This window comes from Erpetoichthys calabaricus, chromosome 6 (genome assembly GCF_900747795.2).
Source record: "Erpetoichthys calabaricus chromosome 6, fErpCal1.3, whole genome shotgun sequence".
Classification (NCBI taxonomy): Eukaryota; Metazoa; Chordata; class Cladistia; order Polypteriformes; family Polypteridae; genus Erpetoichthys; species Erpetoichthys calabaricus.
The window spans coordinates 31,051,094-31,067,844 of NC_041399.2; the positions used below are offsets into that span (position 1 = coordinate 31,051,094).

Sequence of the window (16,751 nt, forward strand, 5' to 3'; positions counted from 1 at the left end):
ATTGGAACCAACAATTTTAGTTTGAGGTTTTAGCATTGATTTAAATTCTATTAGGCACTTCTTTAAAAAAAATGTTATATGTAAAAGAATATAACATTAATCTGTCACACATCCTCCATAAGCAACAATTAATAGTACAAATACATTTTTACATTACTCGAGTTGGAATCTGCTTTCTATGAAAGCTGCTTACCTCACCAGAGGCCTACTTGGGATTTTAGGTTTTTGTTTTTTTAAACTACATGATTTTGTAAAATATTTTTTAAAAACCTGGTTTTATGAACTGTACTAATAAATGTAATTCTATTTTATTCACAATGTTTTTTTTAATAAAACTCATTCTTGCGTTTGTATATTTAATAAACAAAATGAGATTTCTTTGTCCCTATGAAGTTAAAAAAAAATTACAAAGATGTCCTTACACACATGAATGTCATGTCATGTATACTTTTCCTAAATTGCACGGGTGGCAGACTTTACATTACATACAGATATTGTCAACAACAGTCATGTTGAGCAGATAGTCAAACTGAGGGAATGGGCAGGTGATTATAAAAGATATACAACCCAGTAGATAAATAAATTGGAACAAATGCAGAAGAGAAAAATCAAAGAGTTGTTATTAAAATAAGCACAGACTGCAAGAATGACAAACCAAAGGAGCACAGCATGCTAGAGAAAACAAAATATGCCAGTTATCTAAAAAGAGATGAAAAGGCTGTTTGCATTTCAGCCCCAAAGTAAAATGCGACTCTCAGACTCACTTATCTTACTTCTTCAATCAACTTTGGTATAAAGTATACAACAAAGTAACAGAAAATGAACCAGGAGAAGGAGAACATGAAAACCTTTGAAAGTTATTCGCATTAAAGACACACTTTCTCAATCAGGACAATTTCATATGTTAAAGGTGCACTTATAACATAGCAAGCTAAGATGGATCCTTTTGCACTGAACAGAGATAGGTTTGAAGAAATTAGTAAGGCTACATCCATACTACATTTTTGTTTAAAAAAAGTATCCATTAGTCTGCTTTGTCCACATTACCCTGGCATTTTTAACCCCTGAAAACTGAGACTTTAGAAAATGTTTTCCAGAGCCATATATTTTGTGCTCAGATTGGTTCAGGCTTATTGGCGGCCGGAGGAAGACCGCAAATACTACTTACTAGAACCTTACCCTAACTCAAAGACTACAGAGCCAGGGGAGCCTGGATGATGAGGATCAAGCATCACATCCCCAGAGCCTAACTCAATTCCAAAGCCCACAGGGCCACATGGGAGGCTGCAGAAAGACAGCAAACAAGCTGAGAACCCTAAAAGTGTCCTACCCACCATCTGCAACCAGATACAGCCCTCACAACGATACCAGAAACAACCGCTGGTATAACGGGCAACAGCTCCAAGTTTGGACAGACGGTGCCTTCTTCCTTTCCAACCTCTCTCCTGTGCAGTCTGGAGAAAAGTTTGGGAACGGAGTTAACCTCACAAAAACGTGGTCCTGCTCATTACAGAGTCTCATTCCCAGATTGGTGAGCCATCATGAAAGAAAACCATATTTCAACATAGCAGACGCAGAACAGTTGCTTTCCAAGGTGTTTGTTGCATTTAAATTTCATTTGGTACAGTGTGAGTGCTGCATATCTGCACAAGAGGCAAATGAATTTACCGGTCACTACAGTTTTGTGATGAATCCCTTGGTCAGTGGTATTATCATTCCTTCAAGGAATTTTCCACCAGTGCATACATGCTCAGTGTAAATCAGGGATGTGCAAAGTCATTCCTGGAGGGCCGCAGTGGCTGCAGGCTTTTGTTCCAACCCAATTGCTTAATAAGAAGCACTAATTGCTCTAGAAACACTTCTGCTTCATTTTAGTTATCTCCCTCGTTAAGATTTTGAACCCTTATTGCTTATTTAAGTCTTAAACAGCTGCATTCTTGGTTTTTAATTGCTCCTTATTAGCAATAAGATGCAAATGACAAAAGAAACCAGCAGTTATCCATTTTGCTTGTTACCCTTTACACCTGTGTGTATTTATCATGCACTATTTGGTTTAATTAAATACTTGGAAGGAAAGAGAAGAGAAAAAAGTGAAGGATTGAGAATTACCCATCCATTTTACACTTCAAAGTATTTGGATATCTTTAGAATGGAAAAAAAAATCTAGGATTTGAGAATGACTTGACATAGCAGAGTTAAAGCACTAAAAAGCCATGAAATGTAATTATTGGCAAGGATTGTTTTCTAATTAAACAACTGGGTTGGAATAAAAACCCGCGGCCACTGCGGCCCTCCAGGAATGGCTTTGCACACCCCTGGTGTAAATGAATGTCTACCTCATATTTGTCTTTGATATAGTAATGCGGATAGAGATCATTTGTTTACAAATGCTGTTTTAAAATACAAATGTAGTAGTTTGGATGTAGCCTAAGAATCCCCAGCTAAATCCAAAAAAACAAAAATGTAAAACCTTAAAATATTCCTTATCACTGGGGTCCATGGGCATTTTGTAATCATTCTTCCAAAAAGTAATTTGCTGGGTGAGATGTTCACTAAAATAGCAGCTTTTGACATTTGCATAGAACAGGACTTGATACAGAATTTTCACATTTAGCTTGGCATCTGCAGATTTACATTTACTTAAGCAAGCTATGGGTTTAACAAAGGCTAAAGTAGTTCAAAATTTTCCTTATATATATTTGGGACCACAAGATTAGTGACAGTGTCTGGCCAAAACAGTAACAGTAGCAATTTCAATATCAATATTTGGAAAGCTTTACTATGTAGTCCAAGTGGCAGAGGACCAACGTGTTCAATTTTTGATTAAGAGAACTCCACAAACAAAACATTCATAGCAACTGGATCTTCCTCAAGTATGACACTTTTAAGTTATTTAACTGTTACAAAAGAATTATGTAACTTCACAGTTATACTTGCAAAACAACTTTGAACCCAAAATCCAAGAAAGGAATGATAAGCCTGTCACAGTGAAAACCTAGGTTCTGAAAGGTGATGAGAAATACAGCAGAGTTTTACTTCACAAACTTGTCCCAAAATCACTTTACATCTAGTTTTGTGAATACGAAACACAAAAGTTGCTAAAATGAGATTTTGTAAGTTTGAGTTTTTGGGGATAGAAAGTTAGGAATGTTGCTCCCCAAGGGTTATTTCACAGCCAACCCCTCTCCCTCTTTCTTTGACTGTCCTTCAGCACCATTCAACTGATTCTTCCATGTAATTCCATGTAAAACATGTTTTACTTCCATGTAAAACATAGTGGCATGGATCATGGACTATCTTACAAACACACCTCAGTATGTGCGTCTCAGGAACTGCAGGTCTGACATTGTGGTCAGCAACACAGGAGCGCCGCAGGGGACTGTACTTTCTCTGGTCCTGTTCAGCCTATATACATCAAACTTCCAATACAACTCGGAGTCCTGCCACGTGCAAAAGTTCGCTGACGACACTGCTATCATGGGCTGCATCAGGAGTGGGCAGGAGGAGGAGTATAGGAACCTCATCAAGGACTTTGTTAAATGGTGTAACTCAAACCACCTACACCTGAACACCAGCAAAATCAAGGAGCTGGTGGTGGATTTTGGGAGGCCCAGGCCCCTCCTGGACCCTGTGATAATCAGAGGTGACTGTGTGCAGAGGGTACAGACCTATAAATACCTGGGAGTGCAGCTGGATGATAAATTGGACTGGACTGCCAATACTGATTCTCTGTGCAAGAGAGGACAGAGCCGGCTATACTTCCTTAGAAGACTGGCATCCTTCAACATCTGCAATAAGATGCTGCAGATGTTCTATCAGACTGTTGTGGCGAGCGCCCTCTTCTACGCAGTGGTGTGCTGGGGAGGCAGCATAAAGAAGAAGGACGCCTCACGCCTGGACAAACTGGTGAAGAAGGCAGGCTCTATTGTAGGCATGGAGCTGGACAGTTTGACATCCATGGCAGAGCGACGGGTGCTGAGCAGGCTCCTGTCAATCATGGAGAATCCACTGCATCCACTAAACAGTGTCATCTCCAGACAGAGGAAAAGCTTCAGCGACAGACTGCTGTCACGGTCCTGCTCCACTGACAGAGTGAGGAGATCGTTCTTCCCCCAAACTATTCGACTCTTTAATTCCACCCGTGGGGTTGGGTGGATTGGGTGAAACATTAATATTAATTCAAAGTTATTGTCTGTTTTTACCTACATTTTTATTACTCCTTAATTTAATATTGTTTTTTTTTTTGTATCAATATGCTGCTGCTGGAGTATTTGAATTTCCCCTTGGGATTAATAAAGTATCTATCTATCTGTCTATCTATCTATCTATCATTGCACTCCCTGCCTGATCACTCACACCACCAGTCCACCTTACACCACTCATTCAGGGGCAAAGGTAACACCTTGGACAACACCATCTGGGCTCAGTTTACCAACTCTGCCCGTCAATCACTAGCAGCCACATAGTCAGGGTAATGGATGCAAGTATCTGCTCTCCAGCACCAGTCTGCTTTCTACATCTGTACATCACAATGAACTGAGCTGTGCTTTTGCACATAGAGAAAAATGTTGTAAATTAGATGAAAATACTGTAAATGTGTTAATATTGTGGATTTCAAGTTTTTGGCAAAGTAAAACTCCCAAGTTTTTTTGGCAAATTCAGTTTTACTTGAAGCATTTCGCTAAATCACTAGTTCTAAATCTCTCTTCTCCAAAGTGCAAAATTATCTGTCATTTTATTTCAATAATTTCTACTGTAAACTCAAAAGAACATCATACTTTGCAGTGATGGTACCCTCTTATTAGATAAAAATCTTGCACTCTGAAGCTTTCAAGATGGACTCTGGCAACGCCATCATTCTCTAAAGGTATAAAGCATGATTATAATATAAGTCAATAATTTGCTAATAAATACATCGATTATTGAATGTAATAATTTGATATACACATCATTATGTTAGCATGATGTGGCATCTGTGGCATTATCAGAGTTGCCCACTAATTCAGAAAAACGAAAGTCCATTCCATCCAGCTTATGAAGAAGTTGCTCAAACTAATTGACTTCTATAACGGTAGTGATCTTCTGAAAGGGATTTTGAACTTGAACTTGTTTCTGCATAGGAAAGAAAATAAAAACACACCACACACCCTGACGTGCAGTCATTTCTGTATGTCAACTTTCCAGTTAAGTTGGATTTGGGAAAATGAGACCATCCAATATGAACACATTTATAAATTTTTAATTCCATGCCTTCTTTATGTCTAGCTTGCTGCCTGAAATTGAAAAAAAAAAAATCAAGCATAAAATCTTGGAGGCATTTCCAGAAAGCTCAGGGGTCCCGTATAAGGTGGGTAATGTACACTTTGCCATTTTTCATACTTTTAAATGCCTCAAATTATGTATTTTGTGGTTTCTTTTTGCAATTCACCTTGGACTTACTAAGTAAGCAATACTAACAATGACAAAATTCAGTTAAAATTATGTGCTATAAATCACACGAACCAGAATTCATCTGATATGCCTAAGTAACTGAATCCACATGCCTGCTGTGATCTCAGGACCTTTCTGGAGTGTAGCAGTGCCCTTCTGTAATCTAAACGTCTGAAACAGCCACCTTGCTGTCCTGGTGGATATTTTAAACACATCCTAAATAACCATTGATCCATATAGCCAACCATCAGATAGAGTCCACTTTATCAAGATTAAGATTGATGGGAAGTGGGCCCAGTCCTGGCAGCATTTACCATAAGGCAGGAACCAACTGTGGACAAAGCGACAATCCATTGTAAGGTACATTCATGCACACAGTCACCCATATGAGACAAATTCACTGTTACCATTTATCCTAACTCACAAACTTTTGGAAATTACGAAGGAAAATTAGAGTATCATATTTGTTACTATACTAATATTAATAATAATCAACTTAAGAGCAATGGTATGGCTAGCAATTCTGCCTCACTGCTCCAGACTTCTGGGTCAGGATCCCAGACTGGTTACTGTATATGGAAAGTTTTCACCTTCTTCGAATATCTGAGTGTCTTTTCTTCTGGTTTACTGATTTCCTCCAAAGATGAGCAGACTAGGCAGGCTCAGGTCAGGTCAGGTTGGGGAGTATGCACTGGTACAGCTCGTTGCCACACCCAGCACATGACGAAACAGCTCAGGATCCTAGTTGGCAACCCCTCAGGCAGTCAAGGGGTTCAGTCCCAATGCCCCCAGAAATGACCATCTGTCTGCTGCAGCCGGGTGTTACATGGGCATGCCCTTGGCATGGTCCTGCCACTCTGGTCCTCAGCAATGAGAATCCTGCAAGCTGGATCACCCTCGTATATTTGTGCCACATGGTCGTGGTGCTGTAATGGATCCTTCTTCACAATGCAAGTAATGTGTGATATTCGTGACTTCATGAGCAGCCACTCGTTCGACACAAAATCAAACCAGCAATACCCAAGGATCCTCCAAAGAGACACAGTACCGAAGGAGTCCAGTCTTTGTTTCAGGTCACTGGATAGCGTCCATGTCTCACAACCGTATAGCAAAACAGGGAGCACCAGGACTGTAAAGACTTGGATCTTCGTCCTTTTGCAAAAATATTGGGAGCGCCACACACCCCTTTCCAGCAACCTCATGACCCCCCATGCTCTCACAATGGTGACTCTTCCTTTGAAGTCAGTAGACAGAGAGACATGAATGTCACTGCCGAGGTAAGTAAACCTCTCGACAAGGTCGACACTCTCTCCGCAAACAGACACACTGCTGATGGCTGTGCCCAAGAGGTCATTAAAGGCCTAACATGCAGGTTATGATCATTACAATAACTTTATTGATTCAAATGAATGTCGCAATGCAGAGTGCATAAGAGGTCATTAAAGGCCTGGCTCTTGGTTTTTATCCAGGACACTCGCAAGCCCAGACACTCAGACTCCTCACTCAGTCTCTTGACAACCCCGATCAGAGCCTCATTGACTCTGCGACAAGGCAGACTGATGACTCCAAATTGATGCGTATGAGGGGGTATACCATGAGGTGGACTGTTGCACTGTGCGGAGGTCATTACAATGAAAATCTAACTTACATTTCTCACCAGCAGGCTACCTTTTGGCACCATGATGTGCAAAAATTGAAAACTTTGGGTTTTTACTTTCCCACAAGTAGTTTGTCTTAACTGGGCTAGTAACATGCACATCAGTTGGTTGCAGAAGAAAATATATTCAGAGAAATCCCACCAGAAAATTGAGAAAACATGCAAATGTGATAAGGACAATAAAGTGAACCCAAATATCTGTGGTGTTGTGAAGCACCAATTTTTAATTAAAAAAATATCAGATATTACATTCAGTGGGTTAAATTCATCTGCCAACTTGTTTTGTGTCTGTAAACACGTCCATATTGGGTACTAAAGAAAATCACTGTACTCAGTCAGTCTGAAAAGTCTACCTTAGTGAGGCCAGCGTGTTAAACTGCAAAATTATCTCGACATTGACAATTTGATTTTGTTTATTGTGTCTTGTCTTAATATGGGGGTTTACTCTGCAGTTCATATGAGGTCACCATACAAGGCTGATGGAGTTTTAAAATACTGTTTAATGTGTGCAGACTCAACACAGACAATGACCAGGCAGGGATGCAGATCCAGTTTTAGAGAGCTATGAAGAAGACCATGAAATGACACAACAGTATTATGAGGGCTGCTCAAAAAATGTTTTGCTTTCTGTGGTTAATGTGAAATATCCCGCTTGCTAATGTGGCTCTGCGTGACCACCTGTTTCTTTGTATATGTGCACCTGGCCCTCAGAATGCTGATGTCTGTTTAAAACCAATGGACTGTTATTAAAATTTATTATGGCATAGGAAGTATTCATAAATGTTCCCAGAAAGTTAAAAAGGTGTAAATCCAGTTCATAAAAGTGATGACAGTCAATAGGATTCATAAATAGTGGATTCTGACAAAGGCTGAGTGAAGCTCAGTAACATGGTAGCCAATAACAAAGACCAATCTGATGTTTCAAGAAGGGGATACATGCTCTTGTTTCTTGCTGCCACATGACTTTTGAAGTTCATGGATACTGTGTAAAATGATGATTGGTGTAGCAAATACATCTAATTATCCTATTAGCATGATTACATAGTTCTGCAATAAAATTACTAGCAATGGGCAATCCTTTTAGATTCAGAAGTTAACCCTAACCTGCACATTTTTAGGATGAGGGAGAAAACTAGAAGACCCAGAAATAGGGAAAAACTGAAAAATCCACACACAATGATGAGGCTGCCAAAGTGATGAGCCATGAGGCATCAGCACTAGATGCAAGAAAATGTTACAAACAAGGGGAGACCATTCAGTTCATCAAGCTCGTTTGTTTAGCTAATAGTTAAGCTATCCAGATATCTCATCCTGATACTTCATAAAGGTTCTGCTTCAGCTAAACGTTGCTCTGGTTTTGTTGCAAATTCCTACATATCTTTACACATAGAAGTGCTTCCTGGCTTCAGTCCTAATCAATTAGGCTCCTATCAATTATGGAAAATCCACTGCATCCACTAAACAGTGTCATCTCTAGACAGAAGAGCAGCTTCAGCTACAGACTGCTGTCACTGTCCTGCTCCACTGACAGACTGAGGAGATCGTTCCTCCTCAAAACTATGCGACTCTTCAATTCCACCCGAGGGGGTAAACGTTAACATTATATAAAGTTATTGTCTGTTTTTACCTGCATTATTATCAATCTTTAATTTAATATTGTTTTTTGTATCAGTAAGGTGCTGCTGGAGTATGTGAATTTCCCCTTGGGATTAATAAAGTATCTATCTATCTAATTGCACTTCCTCCTGCCAAACCCTATGCCACTCTCCCATAATATTATTCTTCATCACAAAAGCATAATCATTAATACTCTAGTTTCAAAGCCCCACATTCCTGGTTTTGTGTAGTGTTTGAACATTGATATTGTACTTGGGTGGGTTTGGAATTCTCAAAGATGTACATACTGTATGATGTTATTAGACCAGCATGAATTTATATGATTGCACCCAGCAAAGAACCACGGTCTCAAATCAGGATTGCTTTCTACTTTGGACTTGATGATGCTAGGATTGGTTTCTTGGAAACCTAAAACTGGATTAATCAGGTTCAGGATATGGATCAATAAACAACAAGTCTTCTCTCAAAGCCTTAGTAGTAGCAGTATCACTGTCATGTGTGATGAGTAGACTAAAATTCTGATTTGCATGTCCAACCACCAAGAAACAAGTCTCTATTAGCGAGGAGTGAAATGATGCGTGTCAGATTGAATTTGCAATGAAGGTCAGTGTTTCAGCTTGCAAAAAAAAAAATGTTCTGCTACCAGTGAAAGTTGTGTCATTGACAAAAGAAGAAACGTGTTCATTTTCTGTCTGGATTCATTTTCACGTGTTAACTCTGCATTGTAATTACAATCCCAAAAATTCATTGGAGACAGAAGTGAAACCCTCATCTGTAGGAATCAAAACAACGGGGAAGGGTGGTTGCCAGGTAAAGGTAAGGGGAGGTTTTCAATATATCGAGTGTTCCAATGGAGAAAATACAGCAATGGGAATAATGGTGCGTTTTGGCGTGTCAGCTTATGAAAAATATGCAGTACGTCATGTTTGTAAAAACCACACTGCACCTCCACAGTGATCCAAAGAAGAGGGATACACAGAATTGATTTAACAGGCAAGTAGGTGATGAGTATGTGGGGAGCAATAACACTTGTTTTCTATCACAAAAAATCGGGAGTGGTCTCCCCAGGACTTTCTCGTATAATCAGATATGGGGATGGATAGTTGAGGAGTAAACCGCAAGACAATGATTTTATTTTAATATTATGTACATTAAAGAACCACCACCAACAAATCAAATTAATAATATACAGAACAATTATTATAAAAGTAAAGTTGAATAAATCGGACTCTGGAATTGAATGAATAAAAGGTAAAGTACCACTTCCGGGTTAATGGAAATAGCCCAAAAGTTGAGAGAAATCTAAGTTTTGTACCAAATACTTGTATGCAAAATTTGGTTTTCACCTAAGTGAAAGTGTAATCAAGTTATGTTTATACACACACACACACAAATTTCAAAAATGGTATTTTTGGGAGGTCTAAAACGTTGAGTCATCGAAATCTTGACATCGAATTTTTGGACGATTACAATACTTTCCCTATACTTCATATACGCGAAAGTAAAAAAAAAGAAACCACTCCCCCAAAAAAACACTTTAATGAGTTTTTCTAAATGAAGTTTAGCATTGGTTTTGTTAAACTGTATGAGGATCTAAACTTCTAAATCTATACATTCAACTTTGAGGTTAACAGTTGTAAACATATACAGATTTTAGAATTCCTATCCCAACAGAGTTTGATACAAATATGTTTCATCTTTCAGGGAAAGCACATAAATACAGTATATCACAGAGGAATACTTCCAAACTCAACCCAAGTACAAGCCCCATTGATCCAGACTCCAAAAGGTTCTTCAAGCTCGGGTAAAGAACTGATTGCTTCCATTATGGTTACTTGCTCAATATTGCACAATAGTTTTGGGTGAGGATGAAACACTCCAACAAATTAGCCACACTGCCAATCAAAGACCTGATATGCAATGGTCCATTCAACTTTATGATCCCTATTCTTAGTCTTAAGCCAATGTCACATTACACAACTTCTAGTTACTTTGGGTTTGTCAAACTCGCTGACTGATGTTACTGATCTCATTACTGGACATGTCACATTTAGTCACTGTGTACCAACCTTCCAGCACAGTTGTGTTTGTTCTCATTTTTCTGACGGTCAATATCGTGCTGCCTGATGGAGCTGGTGTTGTACAAAGGGTTAACAAGTACGGTGAATTAAGCCGCAATCTCCACCCTTTTCTTTTTTATTTCATTATGTTGTGGTATGTAAACCATAAAACAGACAGACAAGCTTCTCTTTTTGGGAGGTCAGAATACCCTGCTTCCTTAGTAAACATTGCTACATCATTGTACGTCTAGATGAGCATTCATTGGTTGTCCGCTCTCGAGTCCTAACCACAACTAAAGACAAAATTGATTTTGTTGGGGTGAGTCGTGGACTACTTGAAGTGAGTCACTGGGCACGTTGCATTATGTGATTGGCCTTCATGGGAGAGCACCACCAACTGCCCCCAAGTCAATAATAATATGCAAATGAAGGCTACAACTGTAAAATTGTTGGAAAAGTCGTCTAATGTGACAAAGCCTTTACTTTTCAAACCAAAGCTGATGGCTTCTTTTCTCACTTATGCACATTTAAACTTGTTTATGTGAGAAGTAAATTCCATCTTTTGTTATTATCCTTAGTTGACATGGCTATGCAGTGGTGAGCACTGCTGCTTCACTGCTCCGAAATTGTTCTCCAGGTGCTCATTATTTCCTCTTACATCCCAAAAATGTGATTGGAGACTCTAGATGTTAGCACAGTATGAGTGAGTGTGGGTGGTCCTTGCAACAAACTACTCACCCCATTCTGGGTTCATTCCTACCTTGTGTCTAGTGCAGTTGGGACAGAATCTATGCCCCCACAGCCCTGGACTGCACTGAGCAGGTTTGAAAGTAAATGGATGGACCATTGATCTTCTGCAGTGCTGTGTAAATCAGTTTTGCAGGAGTGCAGTACAGTATATTGTCAGAGTTATTTTATACTGTGGATTTATAAATGCAATGCAGTCTTATCTTGTTATCTAATTTTGCTAATAAAGTTCCTCCCAACGTTACTGAGAATGGTGCTATACATTTATGATTAAATTGATAAAATTATTATCACTAAACAGTATACAAATCATGAAGTCTTGCTTACCATGTACTCCATATTTGATGATGGAGGATACACTTGACCTCTCAGTTTATTGTGCAGGTCCAGGATGACTTGCTTATCACTCTCAGTAATTGCCCTTTTTGCTCGATGTTTGGAGATCAGCGTCTCAGAGCCTTCATCCTTGTCCATATACTTTTCCAGCAGTGTTTCCAAAAGGGTTGAATTTGGGATCAACATTGGAACAACTGCTGGGATTATAAATAACAGAGCAACTCCCTGTACCCATTCCAGAGTGGCACACTTCATGATGGATTGATGGATGACCTGAGATTCTCTGGGAGTGTCTCCAAATTGGCCTTTTTTCCTTTACAAAGTCTGCACACAAAAAGTTAGAAAGGGAGAGCCGAGTTACTGGATGTTGAGAAGCAACCAATCAGAGTTAATTCTCTGCATGACAAACATCAATAATGATGAGGGGTACTGTAGTGTGCTGCTGTGGTTTCATTTATTACCAGTCAAAACAATATTGCCTTTTACACTGTTGTTTACTTCAGGAGAACTATACATATTGGTTTGCTTTGTTTCTTTTCAAAAGAATCTTTATTCAGTAAAATAAAAAAATACAAAAACTTCAATATATTCAATTAAAATACACTCGGGGTCATTTTTTAAAAGAAAAATACTTTTCCAATATTAGTTTTTAAAATTTCTTTCAATCGAATTTCATAAGCCACTCCATCCCCATCTTAATACTCACACATATACTGTATATACTGTACACCCACATCAAAAACAAACTTGTATCCTTCCTCCTTCATCACTACCATACACACCTCCTACTACTTATGTATATTCAGACATAACGTTTGATATATCAGAATTAATTTTACTATCACTACTACTCCCCAGTACATACCTCTTACACCACACACAATTCTGAAATATTACAATTAACTTCATTACCACCACTTTTTTCCCCAGTATATATTTCCTAATACCTCAGAAATTTATAAATAGTTTATTTATAGTAGAAATAAAGTTCACCCCCACCATTTCTCTTGCAGGACACATAATTCTGAAATATCACAGTTAAACTTTATTACCACCACAACTCACCCACTACAACATGCATACATTCAGACATATGTCTAAAATATTAAAAATTAATCTTTTTACCACCACTGCTCTCTCAGTACACACCTCTTACCCTACACATAAATTCACACATAATTTTGAAATATCAGTTAACTTTATTACCACCAAAACTCACTCAGTACACACCTCTTACTACATGAATACATTCAGACATATGTATGAAATATTAAAATTAATTTTACTTCCACCACTACTCTCTCAGGACACCCCTCCTACACCACACATAAATCCAAACTTCATTCTGAAACATCAGAATTAAATTTTTGTATCATCACCACTACTCTCCTAGTACACACCTCTTACCCTACACATAAATTTAAACATAATTTTGAAATATCAGTTAACTTTATTACCATCAGAACTCACCCAATACAAGCCTCCTACTACATGCATACATTCAGATATACTGTATGTCTGAAATATTAAAATTAATTTTATTACCACTGCTATTCTCCCAGTACACACCTCTTACACTACACATAAATACACACTTAATTCTGAAATATTACAATTAGCTTTATCCCCACCACTACTCCTCCAGTAAACGCTTCCTACTCCGCACAGATTCTCAGACCTACATCTGACAGACAGACAGACAGACAGACAGACAGACAGACAGACAGATAGATAGATAGATACTTGATGTATTAGAAATAAAATTCACTACTACCACTTCTCCCCCAGTGCACATCTACTACATCACACATAAATCAAGATGAAAGTCTGATACATTAAAATTAATTCCATTACCACCACTACTCAGCCTTTACACACACCCTACTCCATATATAAATTCTGACTTGAAGTCTAGAGAGACAGATAGATCGATCATTATGTAAGACTCATATAAAATAGGTATATCGTTATACAGGATTAGTCAAAGTGATACTGTAGTTATTTATTACAGACAGTCAGTGACAAACAGCCAGAAGATCCATGGCCATTTCCTTCACCGATTATTTCAATTCATATCTACAAGTTCCGTATTGCTCAGGTTAAGTCCCTGCGGCTGCGCCTCCTGTCTCTTTAAAGCCGCCTTTGACTTCTCGGCTTTCGCTTACCTTAAGTGAACTGTGAACTTCTCTTCTAGGCGAGTCAAGCGGACTCAAACCACCTCAGATCAGTGCACATTTACAGTTTGTCCGCTGGTTTCACGACTCAGGGATGATCGTAAACGCCCTCTGATGACATTCCTGCCCCCAACGCAATGAAGCCCACCTATTAAGTCTTGTTTTACACTGTATGGTATCTGAAAAGGAGAAGTAACGGAAAGCTAAGAACACCGTATCTCGTATGTGTAGGAATGGGACCGTCTGCGTTGCTCGTTTCATTCTAATTGCGCCCTATTATTTTCTCATACGGTACAATTAAAAAACGCATTTTTTATTTTTTGCAGTCGTGGGGTATTTTTGGTTCTGTCTGCAACAAAAGATACCTCTCTGGCTCGTTTCTCTTTCTCTTAATTCATTCGCCGTCATCGCGAAAGCGGCGCTGACAAATCTGCCGAACTAAACTTGAAATTAAAGAACCGTGCTTCAATGTCATTTACAAAACAGTCATTGCTTATTTCATGCACTATTTTGCACACATTTTAAGTAATAAAATTACACGTTAAAAATTAAAGTGAATTATTAATGTGCTGTTTGCACAAAAAATGCATAATGCTAATAACTGCAAATAAATGCCCTAATACTATCCACACCTAAAACAACATCCCACAAACTTTATCGCATGCAGTTAGCATTTCTTTTACCTAAGAGCAGCGCGGCTCCACTCTTCGACTTCGGCTAGCAGCCCCGCTCTGAATGTCCCCTTCGATCAAGAGCCTCTGACCCGCCTCAGCTCAGGTTGCACTTCTTTCTGCAAAAGGTTGAAGACAAAAGCAACTGGCACTCGCCGATTCTGGTAAAATCAGCAACCAGTCCTTTCACTCGAAACTGATGTGCTTCATGAAGGTTTACTTTATGCTGTAACGTTAGATGCACATTGACTTCTTCTTGTCTGTGCTGCAAACTTTTCTTTTTTTGGGGAGTCGGGGAGGGGGGGCGCAGATCAGCAATTTCCGTACTGCAAATCCAGCCAGCCTAACACAGCTGTCCCAGCCTTCAGGAGGTTTGATTCTGCTTTGTGGTGAAACGTGTTATATTACAATACTCTCAATCACAGCTCAACCGCTTCTCCCACTTTTATCCTAATTTTGGGGACTGGGTGTCGGGTGACGATTGCAGACCCCACCCCCTTTCCGGAATCCTAAAGTCGACCTTCAAAACGCGCTAAGGTGTTGGTCATTTTACCTGACACTGCGCAGCTGGACGCACTGATAACACGAGAGAAGCAACTTTTTCTTTCTTTCTTTCTTTCTTTCTTTCTTTCTTTCTTTCTTTCTTTCTTTCTTTCTTTCTTTCTTTCTTATTATTATTATATGCTTTTGGTATTTTCTAAACAATAAGATGTCTTTAGCAGCTTGCAATCCAGTAAAGCACCTTACAAAGCAGTGCATAATACAGTAACCAACTGAGTTTTCATATGATAAGTTTAGCAAATTTACCATTATTTCTGTGCTGCAGTCACAAGTATAATTCCATTTTTTTTTTAGAAATTTGTAAACTTTTGTTACATGAAAGTAAAGAGATTCAGTTAAATTGCTCAGGTAAGTTCATCTCAGCTAACTCCAGCTAAAATGCACAGTGGTAGTGTTTTTTTTTTTTAATTGAGGCCTGATCATTCTTCAGAATATCGTGTCATTTTTCTAGCCCACTTAATCCAGACCAGGGTCACAGGAGGTCCTGGAGCGTATTCCAGCTAGCATAGGGCTCAAGGCAGGAACAAACCCCAGACAATGTACCAGTCCATCACAGGGTGAACACACACATGTACACTAGGGACGATTTAGCATCACCAGTTCGCCTCGCCTGCATGTCTTTGGACTGTGGGAGAAGACCGGAGCACCCTGAGCAAACCCAGGCAGCCATGGGAGAACATGCAATCTGCACACAGGGACGACCTGGGACATTAACCCTGGTTTCCTTACTGTGAGACAGCAGCACAACCACTGTGCCACCGTGCCATCCTTCTTCAGAATATTTAACTAATAAAACTTTCACTTGTAAGAAGTGAAACAAGGTAAAATATTTAATACCTCTGTAATGGTTTTAAGGTCTTTCTATAACAACAACAACAACATTTATTTATATAGCACATTTTCATACAAATGATGTGGCTCAAAGTGCTTCACAAGATGGGGAAAGCAAAGTTTATAAAATAGAAATAAAATAAAATAGAAAAATAAGATTAGGCAATACTAAATAAGAAAGAATAATAATACATAAATACGTAACTATAACATAACATTCTCAAACTCAGTTACTCTAACTCAGTGTCACAGTAGGCTGTAGCATATTCAGGGACAATTAATATGAGAACAAGAAACATAATTTTCTTTCTGAGATTACAGGCGCTCTCCAAGCATATCTTTTGTTCTACCCAAGAAAACAACAGAAGAAAAATATATCTATACTCAAAGCCGTGTACCAGTACACAGAGCTTCAACTCCTAGCAGAAAAATAACTTTTCAATAGTAGCAAAAGTGCAAAATTAAATTAATGCCATATAGACTTCTGCCACTGACTAGCAAAAAAAAACCTTCTAATAGTCCTTCAGTAAATATCAAACAGCCACACAAAAGGTACTGCACATGATTATTCCTATGATTATTCCTTAAGGCCACTGTTCCCCATACTGTATATACAGAGAGGCCTTCAGAATCCCTGGTTCGACTCTCACCCTGTGTACTCTTTATG

General features: G+C 38.8%; 1 protein-coding gene across 1 annotated transcript in view; it reads right to left on the reverse strand.

The window, feature by feature from the left end:
- Positions 1-15,131, reverse strand: part of LOC114653248 (cysteine-rich secretory protein LCCL domain-containing 1-like) — an 81,253-nt gene extending 66,122 nt beyond the window's left edge. Inside the window, exons 1-2 of the mRNA XM_028803449.2 lie at positions 14,705-15,131; positions 11,839-12,171 (exon numbers count right to left, since the gene is read on the reverse strand). Of these exons, the coding sequence (XP_028659282.1) occupies positions 11,839-12,102 (264 nt within the window). The 5' untranslated portion in view covers positions 12,103-12,171; positions 14,705-15,131. The remainder of the gene's footprint in view (positions 1-11,838; positions 12,172-14,704) is intronic.
- Positions 15,132-16,751: the final 1,620 nt, after the last annotated feature.